This window comes from Sus scrofa, chromosome 17 (genome assembly GCF_054392235.1).
Source record: "Sus scrofa isolate SSC_HxYL_T2T_F1_AM1 chromosome 17, Sscrofa_HxYL_maternal_Yorkshire_Landrace_v2.0, whole genome shotgun sequence".
In the NCBI taxonomy this organism is placed as follows: domain Eukaryota; kingdom Metazoa; phylum Chordata; class Mammalia; order Artiodactyla; family Suidae; genus Sus; species Sus scrofa.
In genome coordinates, this window is record NC_139399.1 from 11,801,694 (window position 1) to 11,814,124 (window position 12,431).

Sequence of the window (12,431 nt, forward strand, 5' to 3'; positions counted from 1 at the left end):
GTCAATTACAAATATTCCTCTACATGTCCTTGGGTGCACCTAAGTATTCATTCACCTAGGAGTGAAATTGATAGGTCATAGAGTATACATATGCTAAACTTTAGTAGTTACTGCCAACAGTTTTAGAAAGATTATATCATTTTGCTATCCAAGTGTCATGCTTGCAAAATGGATGATCAATCTATTACTCTGAGTCTAGCCTTTTTTGGGGGCAGGGGCATCCCCTCAGCATGTGGAAGTTCGAACCCGAAGCCACACTGTATCGAATGACAACACCAAATCCTTAACCTGCTGAGCCACCGGGGAACTCCAGAAGATAGCATTTGACAGGTGTGGAAATTTTAATCACTATCAGGCATGAAAACAGAATATGACAATTGAGAAAGGGCTCACACGTGTTTCAGGTAGAAGGCTTTATGGCTCCTTGTTTCCCAAGTACAGAAGGAAAAAAGTCCCTGCCACTAAATGAAGTATTAAAAGCAACCAGAATTGAACAGTGAGACACTGTTAGCAAAGGCCTTAGAAATTACATAAATTAGATTGAACAGATGTAACGATCAAAGTGAGATTATCACTGGTCTTGAAATTAGACAGTTAAATGTGTATAGCTGGCAGCCTGGTGGTGTCATCAGTGAGATTATGTAAGAACAAAAGTAAAGTATCAAGCTCAAGTCACTGACCTTTGTCCATGGAGCATGCTGAGATTCCTCAGAGCACAAAAAGAGCCAAGTGGAAGACTACTGCTTTAAGGCTCTAAATGTAGCAGGATTATGGCAGATTATACTATGTAAGAGGATGTCTTCAAATCACCAAATTACAAAATTTGCTTTCTGAATCAGCCTTTCTCCAGGATCATAACCTTTCGTTGCCAACCTCTTGCCTTCTCCTTTTGCTCTTCTTTGCATTTTAGGATGTGTTGCTTACTTCAGTTTATCAACTTCTTTAGCATCAGATGAGCTCATTTCCTTGTCTCCTTATACACATTCCTATTTTGGCCTCCCTCTCTCTCCCTCACAACAATAATAAATTCCCTTCTTCATTTAATAAGCATTTTTGAAGTCCTACTATGTGCCAGCAGCTGGGCTAAACAGATAATCTGGCTTCATGGAATTTAAAACACTTGGCTTTGACTAAAGCAAGAGAGCAGAGTGCAAACCATGTCAACCAATCTTTGGGAGTAGGAGCTAGTCAAAATGGAAAATAAATCCTCCACGCCTTCAATAAAATTGGTTTACATAGCTCTAGATGCTGGGAAATAGATTTCCAGACTCCTAGAAGCTGGTATTCTGAAGACAAAGACCAAGAAAAGGCTGTTACCCCAAAGAACACAGCTTTCCCACCACTTTTTTCTTTTGACTTTGCCAATGGTCTCCCAAAGAAAACAGCAATGAAGATGGGAACAACTTTCTCAAGAGAGAAGTGGCTTGCTGCAGCCTCCCTCTGTCAAAACTGAGTAGACCTAGGAGTGGGGGGGCTCTTGTGCCCTGATGTAGGGACTCAGATATAATTGCTCTTCTTCCAACTAGTCAAGATTCTGGCGCTCAGAGTGGGTAAAATTAGATAATCAGGATTTTTTTTTTTCATCTGTTTAGGGCCACAGGTGCAGCATATGGAGGTTCCCAGGCTAGGGGTCAAATCTGAGCTGTAGCCACGAGTCTACACCACAGCCACAGCAACGCCAGATCTGAGCTGTGTCTGTGACCAATACCACAGCTCATGGTAACACTGGATCTTTAACCTACTGTGTGATGCCAGGGATTGAACCTGCATCCTCATGGATACTAGTCAGATTCGTTTCCGCTGAGCCACTATGGGAACTCCAGGATATTTTAATAGACATTTTGTTAAGACATTTGTGCCTAGGCATGACACATATTACACTTTAATTTCACATTTTCAGCATTAAAAAGTCACTCATTTATTTGCAATGTTAAAAAATTAATGTTAAAAACATTAAAAACAGGTCATGGGATGGAATTATGGAAAGAATGAAGTAATTGTAGGGCAGTGATGGGTTTTGAGAAGGGAAAGGACATGTGAAAAACACTATGACCTATCTATAGACAATTTATTATTACACTTGGAGTATTTTGGTTAGTTACGCTCATGGGTTCAGAAGGTGATCACCCATTCTATTCCATTATTTTATAGGAAGCTGTGGCCTCCAAAGGCCAATTAAGATGTAGCAGAATCAAGAGTCCAGATTTGCCTTTTAGTTGATCACTTTATCTCCACGCTTTCCTGAAAAACGGTCTGGCTTAATTCCTACTGTTGTAAATATTTTTAAATGCCTTAGAGCATGTCTTTTTACTTAGACCACAGTGTACATAAGTGGATAGTTTTTTTGAAGGGGTAGGGTCTCACTTTGTAGCAGAGACATTTTTTGGATATTATAAATGCTCAGTAGAATTGACATAAAAGTTGAAGGAAATTAGGCTAAATCTATATCAACCTAACAACATTATCTGTAATTTCCAAGTATGAAATATCATGCTTTTTTGAAAATAATTTCTTTTCGAGAATTAAACTAAAAAAATATACAAGTAATAAAGGAAGCAAGTTATTTTTATGTAGCTATAGTTACAAAGCATCAAAAGTGAGAAGAAAACAGTAACTATTCTTAGTGGAATTTAGCTTTTAGGGGAGAGGTACTGAGGAAAGTTGTAATTAGGGAGACCTTTTGTCCAAAGCTTTCTGTGTACTTGACAAACCTAAACCCAGCACCTCTCACAGCAGAACTTGGTTTCTAGTCAAAGAATGGCTTGCAAGAGCTTCATTAATTTTTTAACTAGAGAGAAAATTTATATCTACATATTTATATAGATATTTATGCATGTTCATATATACATATATATATACATAAAGATATCTAAAGTCATTTTAAATGGAGAAATTCTATCATTTGCCTTATCAGTAATCCCTCCTTAACTCTCTTTACAGCTACATAACTTTTAACATGCAACTAATAAAGATTCCTCAGTGTGTCCAAGCATTCTGATATTAGGCCATGTTGGAAATTTATGAGGAAATCCCGAAATTGTATTCAGCTCAAAATAAACAATGTCAGACTGTGTTATGTATCCAGAGAATAAATGCTTCTGTGGGAATACTAAAATTTTCCAGAATTCAGAAATGGAAGGAATCTTGGTGATAAGACAAGGAACTACCAGGGTGAAAGGAAAAGAAATACAGAGTTGGCACCCTAAAATAGACATTTTTTGTTCATAACTTATAGAGGGCTTTCCTGTTTATCATTTTTAGTGGCTTTAAGAAAGGAACATTCCATTAGCCTATAGTAAAACCAAATGTAACTGAGGTGTAGCTGATAGATTACTTATGAGCAAGGGGTTAGTGAGGAATGGGAATAACAGGGTCTGGGCCAAGAAAACCTCTTATCAATTGCTTCTGAAAGCCTTTAGTCCTCCTAAGAATTGCCGGGATCTAATCCCTTGTGACTGTGGCTCAATTGAGACTACTAAATTTAGTTGTCCACAACCCTAGACCCAGCATATTTTAAGGACTCCTGGAAGCATTCCAGAATATAAAACCCAAAGCTAGTTAAGTTACCAAAACTGGGGTTTGGGGGTAGGAAACTGATAGGAATATCATACATACTTTCTCATAAAATGTAGCAACAAAGTACAGTGGTAACAAAAATAAAGATCACAAGTACACTTACCAATTATTTATTTTATATTTATATCACCCCCCCCCGGTAAGGATAATTTTCAAGACAGTTCTATTTTACAGTATGGTAATTAAAAAAATATTAACAGTAACTTAAAATAACAGCATTAGTCTTCCTCAATCAAAAATCCAGAAGCTGTCATGTAGTCAAAAAATCCTTTCGATAATTTGCTATCTTTATGCTTGAACCAAATTTTTATATGTATATATACATATATATATATATATATTTTTTTTTTTTGTACATCTGAAGATACAATTGGAAATTATTCACAGCCCTGTATCGGAAGATCAGGATACCATTTGGGGATGTGACTTTCTTAGAAGGGCGCTACGGATGATTTGAGACCATCCAGCAAAGCAGAGGAGAAACGCCAAATTAGCAGAGGGGCGCCCGGATCCCTCTGCACCCCCCCACCCCCCCGCACCCGCGGGCTCGGCTCAGCTCTGGCGACCTGGCTGCCGCCTACGGTGTTGGATTCTGGCGCAGTCAGGTGCCTCCTGAGGCTGGCGGGGTTATTTATGACTGCGGCGGCCGGCTGGGAATGCGGAGCCGAGGAGCAGCGGCTTGCGCCTCCTCCTCCCCAGGCTTTCCTTAGCGAAGACCCCCCAGCGCCCCGAGCTTAAGGCCGCGGGGAGGGGACCCTAGGCCGCGCAATTGCAGGGGTCGCTCTCGGACGGCAGGCAACCTCCGCGCACCGACTTCTCGCGAGGTTTTGGGCCCCCCTCCACTCCCACGCCCGCCCCCTCCTAGCTCGGTGCGGGCAGCTCCCGCTATGGCTGCGCTGCGGAGGCTCCTGTGGCCGCCGCCCCGGCTCCCGCCGGCTCCCTCGCCTCACCAGCCCTTCCCTGCGCCATGGGGGCGGCCTGCGGGGGTAGCCCCAGGCCCCCCCGGCCGGCCCTTCTCCTGCCGGGAGGAGGAGGAGGGGGCTGTGTCTGAGGCGGCGTGGAGACGGCGGCGGCGCTGGGGGGAGCTGAGCATCGCGGCCGCGGCTGGTGGGGGTCTGGTGGGCCTCGTGTGCTACCAGCTGTATGGGGACCCCAGGGCCGAGTCCGCGCGGGCGCCGGGCCCCTGGCTCCCCTCAGAGAGCGCGGCCGCAGAGCCCCAGGACCTGTCTCGCGGCCGGGGGCTGCTTCCCATCCCCGTCGCGGCTGCCAAGGAGACGGTATGTGCGTGAGCGCGTGCGCGCGCCGGGCCGGCCCGCAGGTAGACTCCCTGGGGTAGGGCCGCCGGGTATTACACCTGAGCGCTGGGAGGGACGGCGTGACACCTGTGCAGGGCGCGTTTGAGACTGTGGGCCACTGTGAAACAGGACGTTGGAGGTTATCGCAGATGGGGACGTCCTGTGAGCAAGACCGAAACCTCCTAGGCCGGCAGCCCAGTTCTGTTAACTGAGATGTTGGGGAAAACATACAGGATGCATCATATGTCTTGATGCATCACATCAGGACCTTAAAGGTTGCCGAATCCACCACTTATCAACTGAAACCCATGTCTAAGACAGAACAAAACAGAAAAGCGACCCAGAAGAAATCAAGGTCAAGTAGAGGGCTGCATATGTGAGGGAAAGGACTCTCTTGGGCCGGGGAGCAGCAAAGGATCTAGGAGGTCCAGTGCAGTGACAGTGCACCGAGGGAGTGGTCTGGTCTCAGAAGCCACGATGTTAACTGTATGGAAGTTTATTAGTCCGAGAGAGGAAATGCCAAGACTGTGTAGCCTCCTTATCGTAGGTCAGAAATAGTGAATGAAGATGTCACCAGATTGGGAAAGAAAAAAATTTCCTCAAAAAAGAGTATCTACCCAACCCCCCCACCCCCCCACCCGCCCAAGCCAGATACTCTTAAGTAGGAACGAGTGAGAAGATGGATAGAACAGCAAAAGTAGGAAACTGAGTGAAGCTAACTCCTCCAGAGGAACTTCAGATGTAAATGGTGAAGCATTATGTAGTTGATAATATACGTAAAGATGAGTGTAAGGCAAGAGTGAGTAAAGGTGCACCAAGTTTTTGTCATATTGGTATATTTAATAAATAGTCATGTCTGACTAGGAAATCATCTAGGGAAATTTTTCTTGCAAGACAGGAAGAATGTGAAGGGCTTAGATGACAATAATTTGGAAAAGAGGCAGCTATTCTGCCTTTAACATTAATGAAATTTACATATCCTTATTTGCTGAAATACACAGTGGTGATCTTATGTAAATGCATCAGTTCTTTTGGTGGAGGAGATTCCATTTTATGAACCTTCTAGCAGCAGATCACAAATATAGCATAAAGTATTTTTATGCAATGAATACTTAAAATACTAGCAGACACCCTTAATCTTCATTCCTCCGCGCACATACGTTAAGCTTGTGTCCTGATTGACAAAGTTAGAACTTTGAATCAGCCGTAGTTATCTGGAAACAGATTAGGCAGGTAGGGAACTTTCAGATGGTTTTTTTTTTTTTTTTTTCCTTTTCAAAATTAATTTTACTTCTAACATTGAAAGACAGTATCATGCAGTTTTTGAAAGACCATACTCAGAAATTGAAGACACTGGCTCTACCACTTCCTGGTTGTATCATTAATCTCTCAATGCCTGTTTCCCCACCTGTAAAATGAGGTTAATAGTGTCTTCCTTATAGAGTTATGAGAGTTAAATGAGTTAATATATTTAAAGGAGTTAGAACGGCACCCACTAGCATGTAGTGAGCATTCAGTAAATTTAGTTTATTCATTCATTTACTTATTGTCTGTTATTTATTTACTTACCTTATTATTGCTTAGTGTTTATAAAAATTCCTTTACATTGTTTTAAAAATTAAATAATACTAAAGTCCTGTCTTACCCTTGTCAGGTCTCCAGTCATACATCCTGATCATTATTCCTTTTGTGTTTTACTCCCCCCACCCATGTGGAAACTTTTATAATCTTTTTATCCCTGGTGTTTGAAAATTTCATGGTAATCAGGTTTAGCGTGGACATTTTTTTCATTTGTTGTGCCATTTACTTGAACCTCCTTTTTAAGATGGAAATTCACATCTGAAAGTTCTCTGTACTTTTCTTGTATCATTTCTTGGACAATTTCCTCATCTCTGTTTTCTTTTCCTGAAACCTCTATTAGTCTGAATTTACACCTTCTGACAGAACCTAGTCTAATTCAAATTCTAACCTCTCTTAAATTTCAACTTTTTAATCTTTTGTTTTTATATGAGATATCCTTGACTTTACCATCCGGCCTTCCCATTAAATGTTTTGTCTCAGCTATCCTAATTTTGTGATACAAAAAACTATTTTGTAGTCCCTGATATTCATGTGTTACAGAATTCTATTTTGTTTTATGGCTGCTAAATTTCTCTTTCTATTATAAGGATATTATAGGTTTTTTTAAAAAAATTATCTAATATGCCTTAAGATAATTCCAGTTTTTAACTCTGGAAAATAAGTAATTGGAAGATAATTCTTCCAGTTTGTTTTTTTTTCTGTTTGATTTTCTGAGCTCTCTCATTTTGGAGGTTTTCGTCACTTATCTGTGGTTGTTTCCTATCTCTATTTGGGAGCCACTCAGAAGCCCTTTGTACATGAGCATGGCTTCTCATTTGTTGATCTGGGCTTTTCATTAGAGTGGCATCCAAAAGTCATTATTTTATGTCTTCTTTTCTGGTGTCATCGAGCTTCCTCAAAAAATAGGTGAGAAGAGAGGAGCAGTAGTCATCTGGATTTGGGCACAGGTGCACATATGTCTAAGAGCATGTGTCCTGGAGGAGTGTCCAATGATGTCCTTATATACTATTACCTAATTCTCCCTTTTTAGCCCCACCATGCACTCTGCCTCCACAGCAACCTGTGTTCCTTAGGTCTCATCCTTTCTAGGGTCTTTGCTGAAAATCAGCTTAGTTCCACTTGGTCTCCTCCTCCACAGTATTCAGCTAGTGCCTCAGCTCCCCTAAGTCAGTTACCACTCCTCTGGCTCTTCAACTTTATAAAAATTTGATGAATTCTCTTGGGTGTTTTAGTCTCTTCTCCTTTTTTCCTTTTTAGTTCTCTTGGATTTGCACCTTTAAAATTTTTCCTTTATTGTGATTTTAATGTGGTTAGGGAAGGAAGAGGTTGAAAGAAACACATGAGGTCAATCTGCCATTTGTCAGAAATGTTTTAAACCTGTGTTGCCACTTCGTTTATTATGCTTATTTGATTTCCCTGAAGTGGCAGAAGTGATTCCTTTTGATGTTTAAATCTGTAACTAAGAACCTTTGATTTATAAAGCCTCTTTTAAGCAACATTTTATACTGAACATAAACCTAGCATATAAATTAGCCTCTGTGTAATAACCACTATTATGTAATATAATTGATGAGAATGAACGGTGGTAACCTACAGGCATACGGTTGTTACATAGCCTTGAAGGTTTTTGTTTTAAGGACATTGCCTCTGAACTTCCTCCAGAAGGCCCTCCCAGACTCTGTAGATTTTTAAAATACCCCTGCTTATCCTATGCTCCCAGATGATGACTTGTTGCAGTTATTTGTTAATTATCTGTCTTCTCTGCTTGTCGTAGCATTTTAAGGGGCTGGTCTTGATCACTTTTCTATATTCATTGCTGAGTATGGAGCCTAGCCCTGGTAGACACAGTAAATATTCGTCAAATGAAAAGACCATGCCAAATATGTGCATGGGACATATGTATTGGAAAGCCACAACTACATTCTGTGAAATTAATAGTTTGTTATTTTGTTCAGCTAAAGTAGTTATTTATAGCATTAGAATTGGGAAGACTTCAGTCAAGGTCAAAATTCCAGGCTTTGGGAGACCGAATCATGTGACACTGTATTTATTTTAATTGTGCAAATTTAGTTTGCCAAATTTTTTCAGTAAACTTGGACTTGAACTTTATTAATATTATAAAGAGCTGTGGACAAGATTCTGTTTAGAACCCTACTGTTTTAACCTTAAAGCATTATTTTTATTAGTGGAAAAAATTTTGTTCTAGAACTGCCTTTTTGTTTCAGTTTCAGAATTTTAAAAATCTACTAGATGACTTAGCATGATTTCATCCAGTATTTTACATATTATACAGAATGCATGATCTATTTTATGATTTGTTCATCTTAAGAAGCTTTAATCAATTTAGTTTTACTCTCAAGTGGAAAAGAGAACAATGTTTTTATCTCTTCTGTGTATTTCTGTAATGATTGCCAGTAATCATGCAATTTTTACTTTTACTGAAAACTTTTCCAACCTTTAAGGCAGCACATTTTGGGACTTGAGATTATGCTTTTTCTTATCTAGAATAGTGAAAGAATTTGTTAGATGTGTAAATATCGAGGAGTCTTAATTTTTTTTTTTTTCTTTTTAGAGCTGCACTCATGGCATATGGAAATTCCCAGGCTAGGGTGAAGAGTCTTAACTTTTCATTGAATGAGGGAAGTCACATAGGTATGAAGTTGAAGTCACAGGTTAATTCTGTGTAGAGTAACCTTGTTGCATAGGAAAGAAACTAGGTGATCCCCTTTTTTGGTTTCCTGGTTACCTTGTGACAAATCCACCAGATTCTACCTGCATCCCTTCTAGTGGCCTGATGATGTTATGGACTCACATATAATATAGTTTTTTGGTTTTTTTTTTTTTTTCCCTAAGTAAATCATGGAATAAAATTTGGATGGATTTAGAAAAAAAATTACCTCTTTCTAGTTACACCAAACCAGGAGTTGTAGAAATACATGGACATTTTGTCTGGGTTGCAATGAAAGATAGGCACAAAATTTTATGATGTCCTTTTATTAAGATTCAATAATTTATTCACTGTTTGGAATCAAGCAGTGAAGCTACCTTGGAGTTCCCATCATGGGTAAGCAGTAACAAACCCCACTAGTAACCATGAGGATGTGGATTTGATCCCTGGCCTCACTCAGTGGGTGAAAGATCCAATATTGCTGTGAGCTGTGGTGTAGTTCACAGACGCAGCTCAGATCCTGTGTTGCTATGGCTGTGGTGTAGGCCTGCAGCTATAGCTCTGATTTGACCCCTAGCCTGGGAACTTCCATATGCTGCTGGTGCGGCACTAAAAAGACACACACACACACACACACACAAAAGAAAGAGAAAAAGAAAAAGAAATGAAACTACCATGTCCTTGAACTTAAAATTTTTTAAAAAGTCCTACCTGTCATTCTCTACCAGGCCTTGGAAATTGTCAAATAATGCTCAGAAATGAGTTTGAAGGCGTATAACTTTTTTTTTTCCCCTTGGTCTGTGTAGGCTCCAGTTAAAAAAAGAAATTAAAAACACTGAATTGTATTTTGAATTGGGATTCAGATAAATAGTATTTAAGCCTAATGTAACACCCTAATTAATTCTCACAAATAATTCTTATATAATTTTGGGCTGGACTGTTTATGAGTACTAAGTAAAAATGTAGCTGCCCTCTTATGAAATGTATAATTTGCCTTTAAGAATTTATGATAAATAGGAGTTCCCGTCGTGGCACAGTGGTTAACGAATCTGACTGGGAACCACGAGGTGGCGGGTTCGGTCCCTGCCCTTGCTCAGTGGGTTAACGATCCGGCATTGCCGTGAGCTGTGGTGTAGGTTGCAGACGCGGCTCGGATCCCGCGTTGCTGTGGCTCTGGCGTAGGCCGGTGGCTACAGCTCCGATTCAACCCCTAGCCTGGGAACCTCCATATGCCGCGGGAGCGGCCCAAGAAATAGCAACAACAACAACAACAAAAAGACAAAAGACAAAAAAAAAAAAAAAGAAAAAGAATTTATGCCATTTTCTACCTAAAAGTTAAAGAAAATATTTGGTGGAATCATTAAAAATTATATTAACCCTAAAATTTTGAAGTGTCGTTGAGGGGGACTTCATTCATCCCCCATATAAGGCTTTTCTCTCATAAGATTTTAATAAATTCTTTAATGACCAAATGAATGAATTCTAAATCTAAAAATAAATTATAGTATTTTTATCATAGTTCTTTAGAAATCTTTTTTTTACAAAGTCATCTCATCCATGCAAATTTGCATTTAGAGATTGAGATCATCTAAACACCCTAAGACAAGGTAGAATAATAGATGTATTACCTCATTGTTTTCTCTATGAAGACTCATGATTGCACACTGAGTCATAACATTAATAGTGGGTGTGACTTTAGTAACTAAATACAATTTCATGAGATAGCGGAGTGCGTACATTTTTGTTTTCCTCTCTCATTCTAAGCTTGAGAAGACAACTGATTGGTTCTTTTTGGAGTTTTTAGTCTTTTAGTATCAAATGACTTGATGTCTTTATTTTAAGATACACATGTAAAATTATATGTCTAACTTGTTACCACTCAGTCCCATACCAGTTTTCAAAAGTTGCTTAGTTGCTGTCATTATAGAATATCTGACAGATAGAATATTTCCTCTCCACTTCTTTCTGTATTAAATAATGTGTGTTATGTTAATGGCCCTTAATGTGCTAAAGAGTATTATCTTTTCTGGCCCTGGGAAAGTATTACAGAAGATCCTTGATGTTAGAGTATGCGATTCTATCCAAATGATTAATGTTTTAAAAGACTTATGTGTCAGTTTCTTTCATTTTCATAGCCATAAAATCAAGATTTCCAGATCATGTCACATTTAGAAATAATACATTTATCCATTCAGCTATTCACTGATTCATTTATTCATGAATACTTGAATACTTTATTCAAGGAATATTTATTGAAATGTGGATGAAATAAAATCCATGTCCTTTTGTAGTTTACAGTCTAGTGAGAATACAGGATAATTATAATGTAACTTGGTAAAGTGCTGGGTTGGGGAAAATCGAGTATACCTTTGGATCACGCAGGAAGGACATACAACCCAGACTTGGGACTTTGTATGAGGCTTCCTGGAGGAAGTAACATTTAAATTGAGGCTTGAAGGATGAGTAGGAATTATTAGGTAGAAAGTGAAGTAGGGGGGGTGAAAAAATGTATTTTAGGTGGAGGAAAAAGCATGTGTGAAACAGGCATTGTGTATTCCCAGAACTGAAGTGTCATTGTGGATGTATCATAAAGAATTTGCTGCAAAGAGTGATCAGACTTCAGGCTAGAAGGTAACCAGGAAGCAGATAGTACAGAATTTTCTAAGGCCTGTTAAAGAATTTGAACTTTATCTGAAGAGTGATAATGAAGTATTGACAGATTGTTAGCCATAAAGGTGATGTCATCACATTTACGTTTTAGGAATATCACTTTGGCTGGATGGGGAAGTTGAGGGAAGGATGCAATGCTGAAAAGCAGGAGGCCAGGTAAGATGCTGTTGCTTCTTAGATGAGATTGTTAGAGGATATGGTTCTCCATATTCTTTCATTTGAAAATACATGTCAAGTGTTTTTTTAAATGATAATATTTCTTTAGACAAGATATGGTTATATCTTTGCTAGGAAAACAGCAAGTGCCAGATTGGAGAGATTCAGGAGGTGGGATCAACAGGACTGGCAGTTGATTGGATTTTAGGGATGAGTGAGATGGAAGAGTTGAGGATGATTATTCAAGTTTTTGTCTTAGGCAGCTTGGGTGGGGTTGCATAGCAATTCACTGAGACTAGGTCCTTAGGAGAAAAAAAAAATAGTTTGGGGTAGTGGACATAGATGATGGGTTTTTAACTTGCCACAGTGTATAAAAGTCTCTTTGGGCAGCTGAAGGGAAGTTTCCAGTTGGATACATAGGTCAGAAGCTCAGAAGAGAAATCTGCCCTATAGATGTAGAGCTGAGAGTCATCAGGTGTTAAAGG

The 12,431-nt window shown here is 39.6% G+C and overlaps 1 protein-coding gene across 11 annotated transcripts in view; it reads left to right on the top strand.

Moving 5' to 3' along the window:
- The first annotated feature begins 4,453 nt into the window (after positions 1-4,453).
- MICU3 (mitochondrial calcium uptake family member 3) overlaps positions 4,454-12,431 on the top strand; it is a 106,877-nt gene continuing 98,899 nt past the window's right edge. For 10 of the 11 annotated variants that reach the window (XM_085002970.1, XM_085002971.1, XM_003359862.5 and 7 more), the window contains exon 1: positions 4,454-4,853. In XM_085002970.1, coding sequence (XP_084859096.1) covers positions 4,464-4,853 — 390 coding nt within the window. In that variant the 5' untranslated portion in view covers positions 4,454-4,463. Of the gene's footprint in view, positions 4,854-11,881; positions 11,947-12,431 lie in introns of those variants that run through there. The other variant, XM_085002976.1, reaches the window with a different exon arrangement.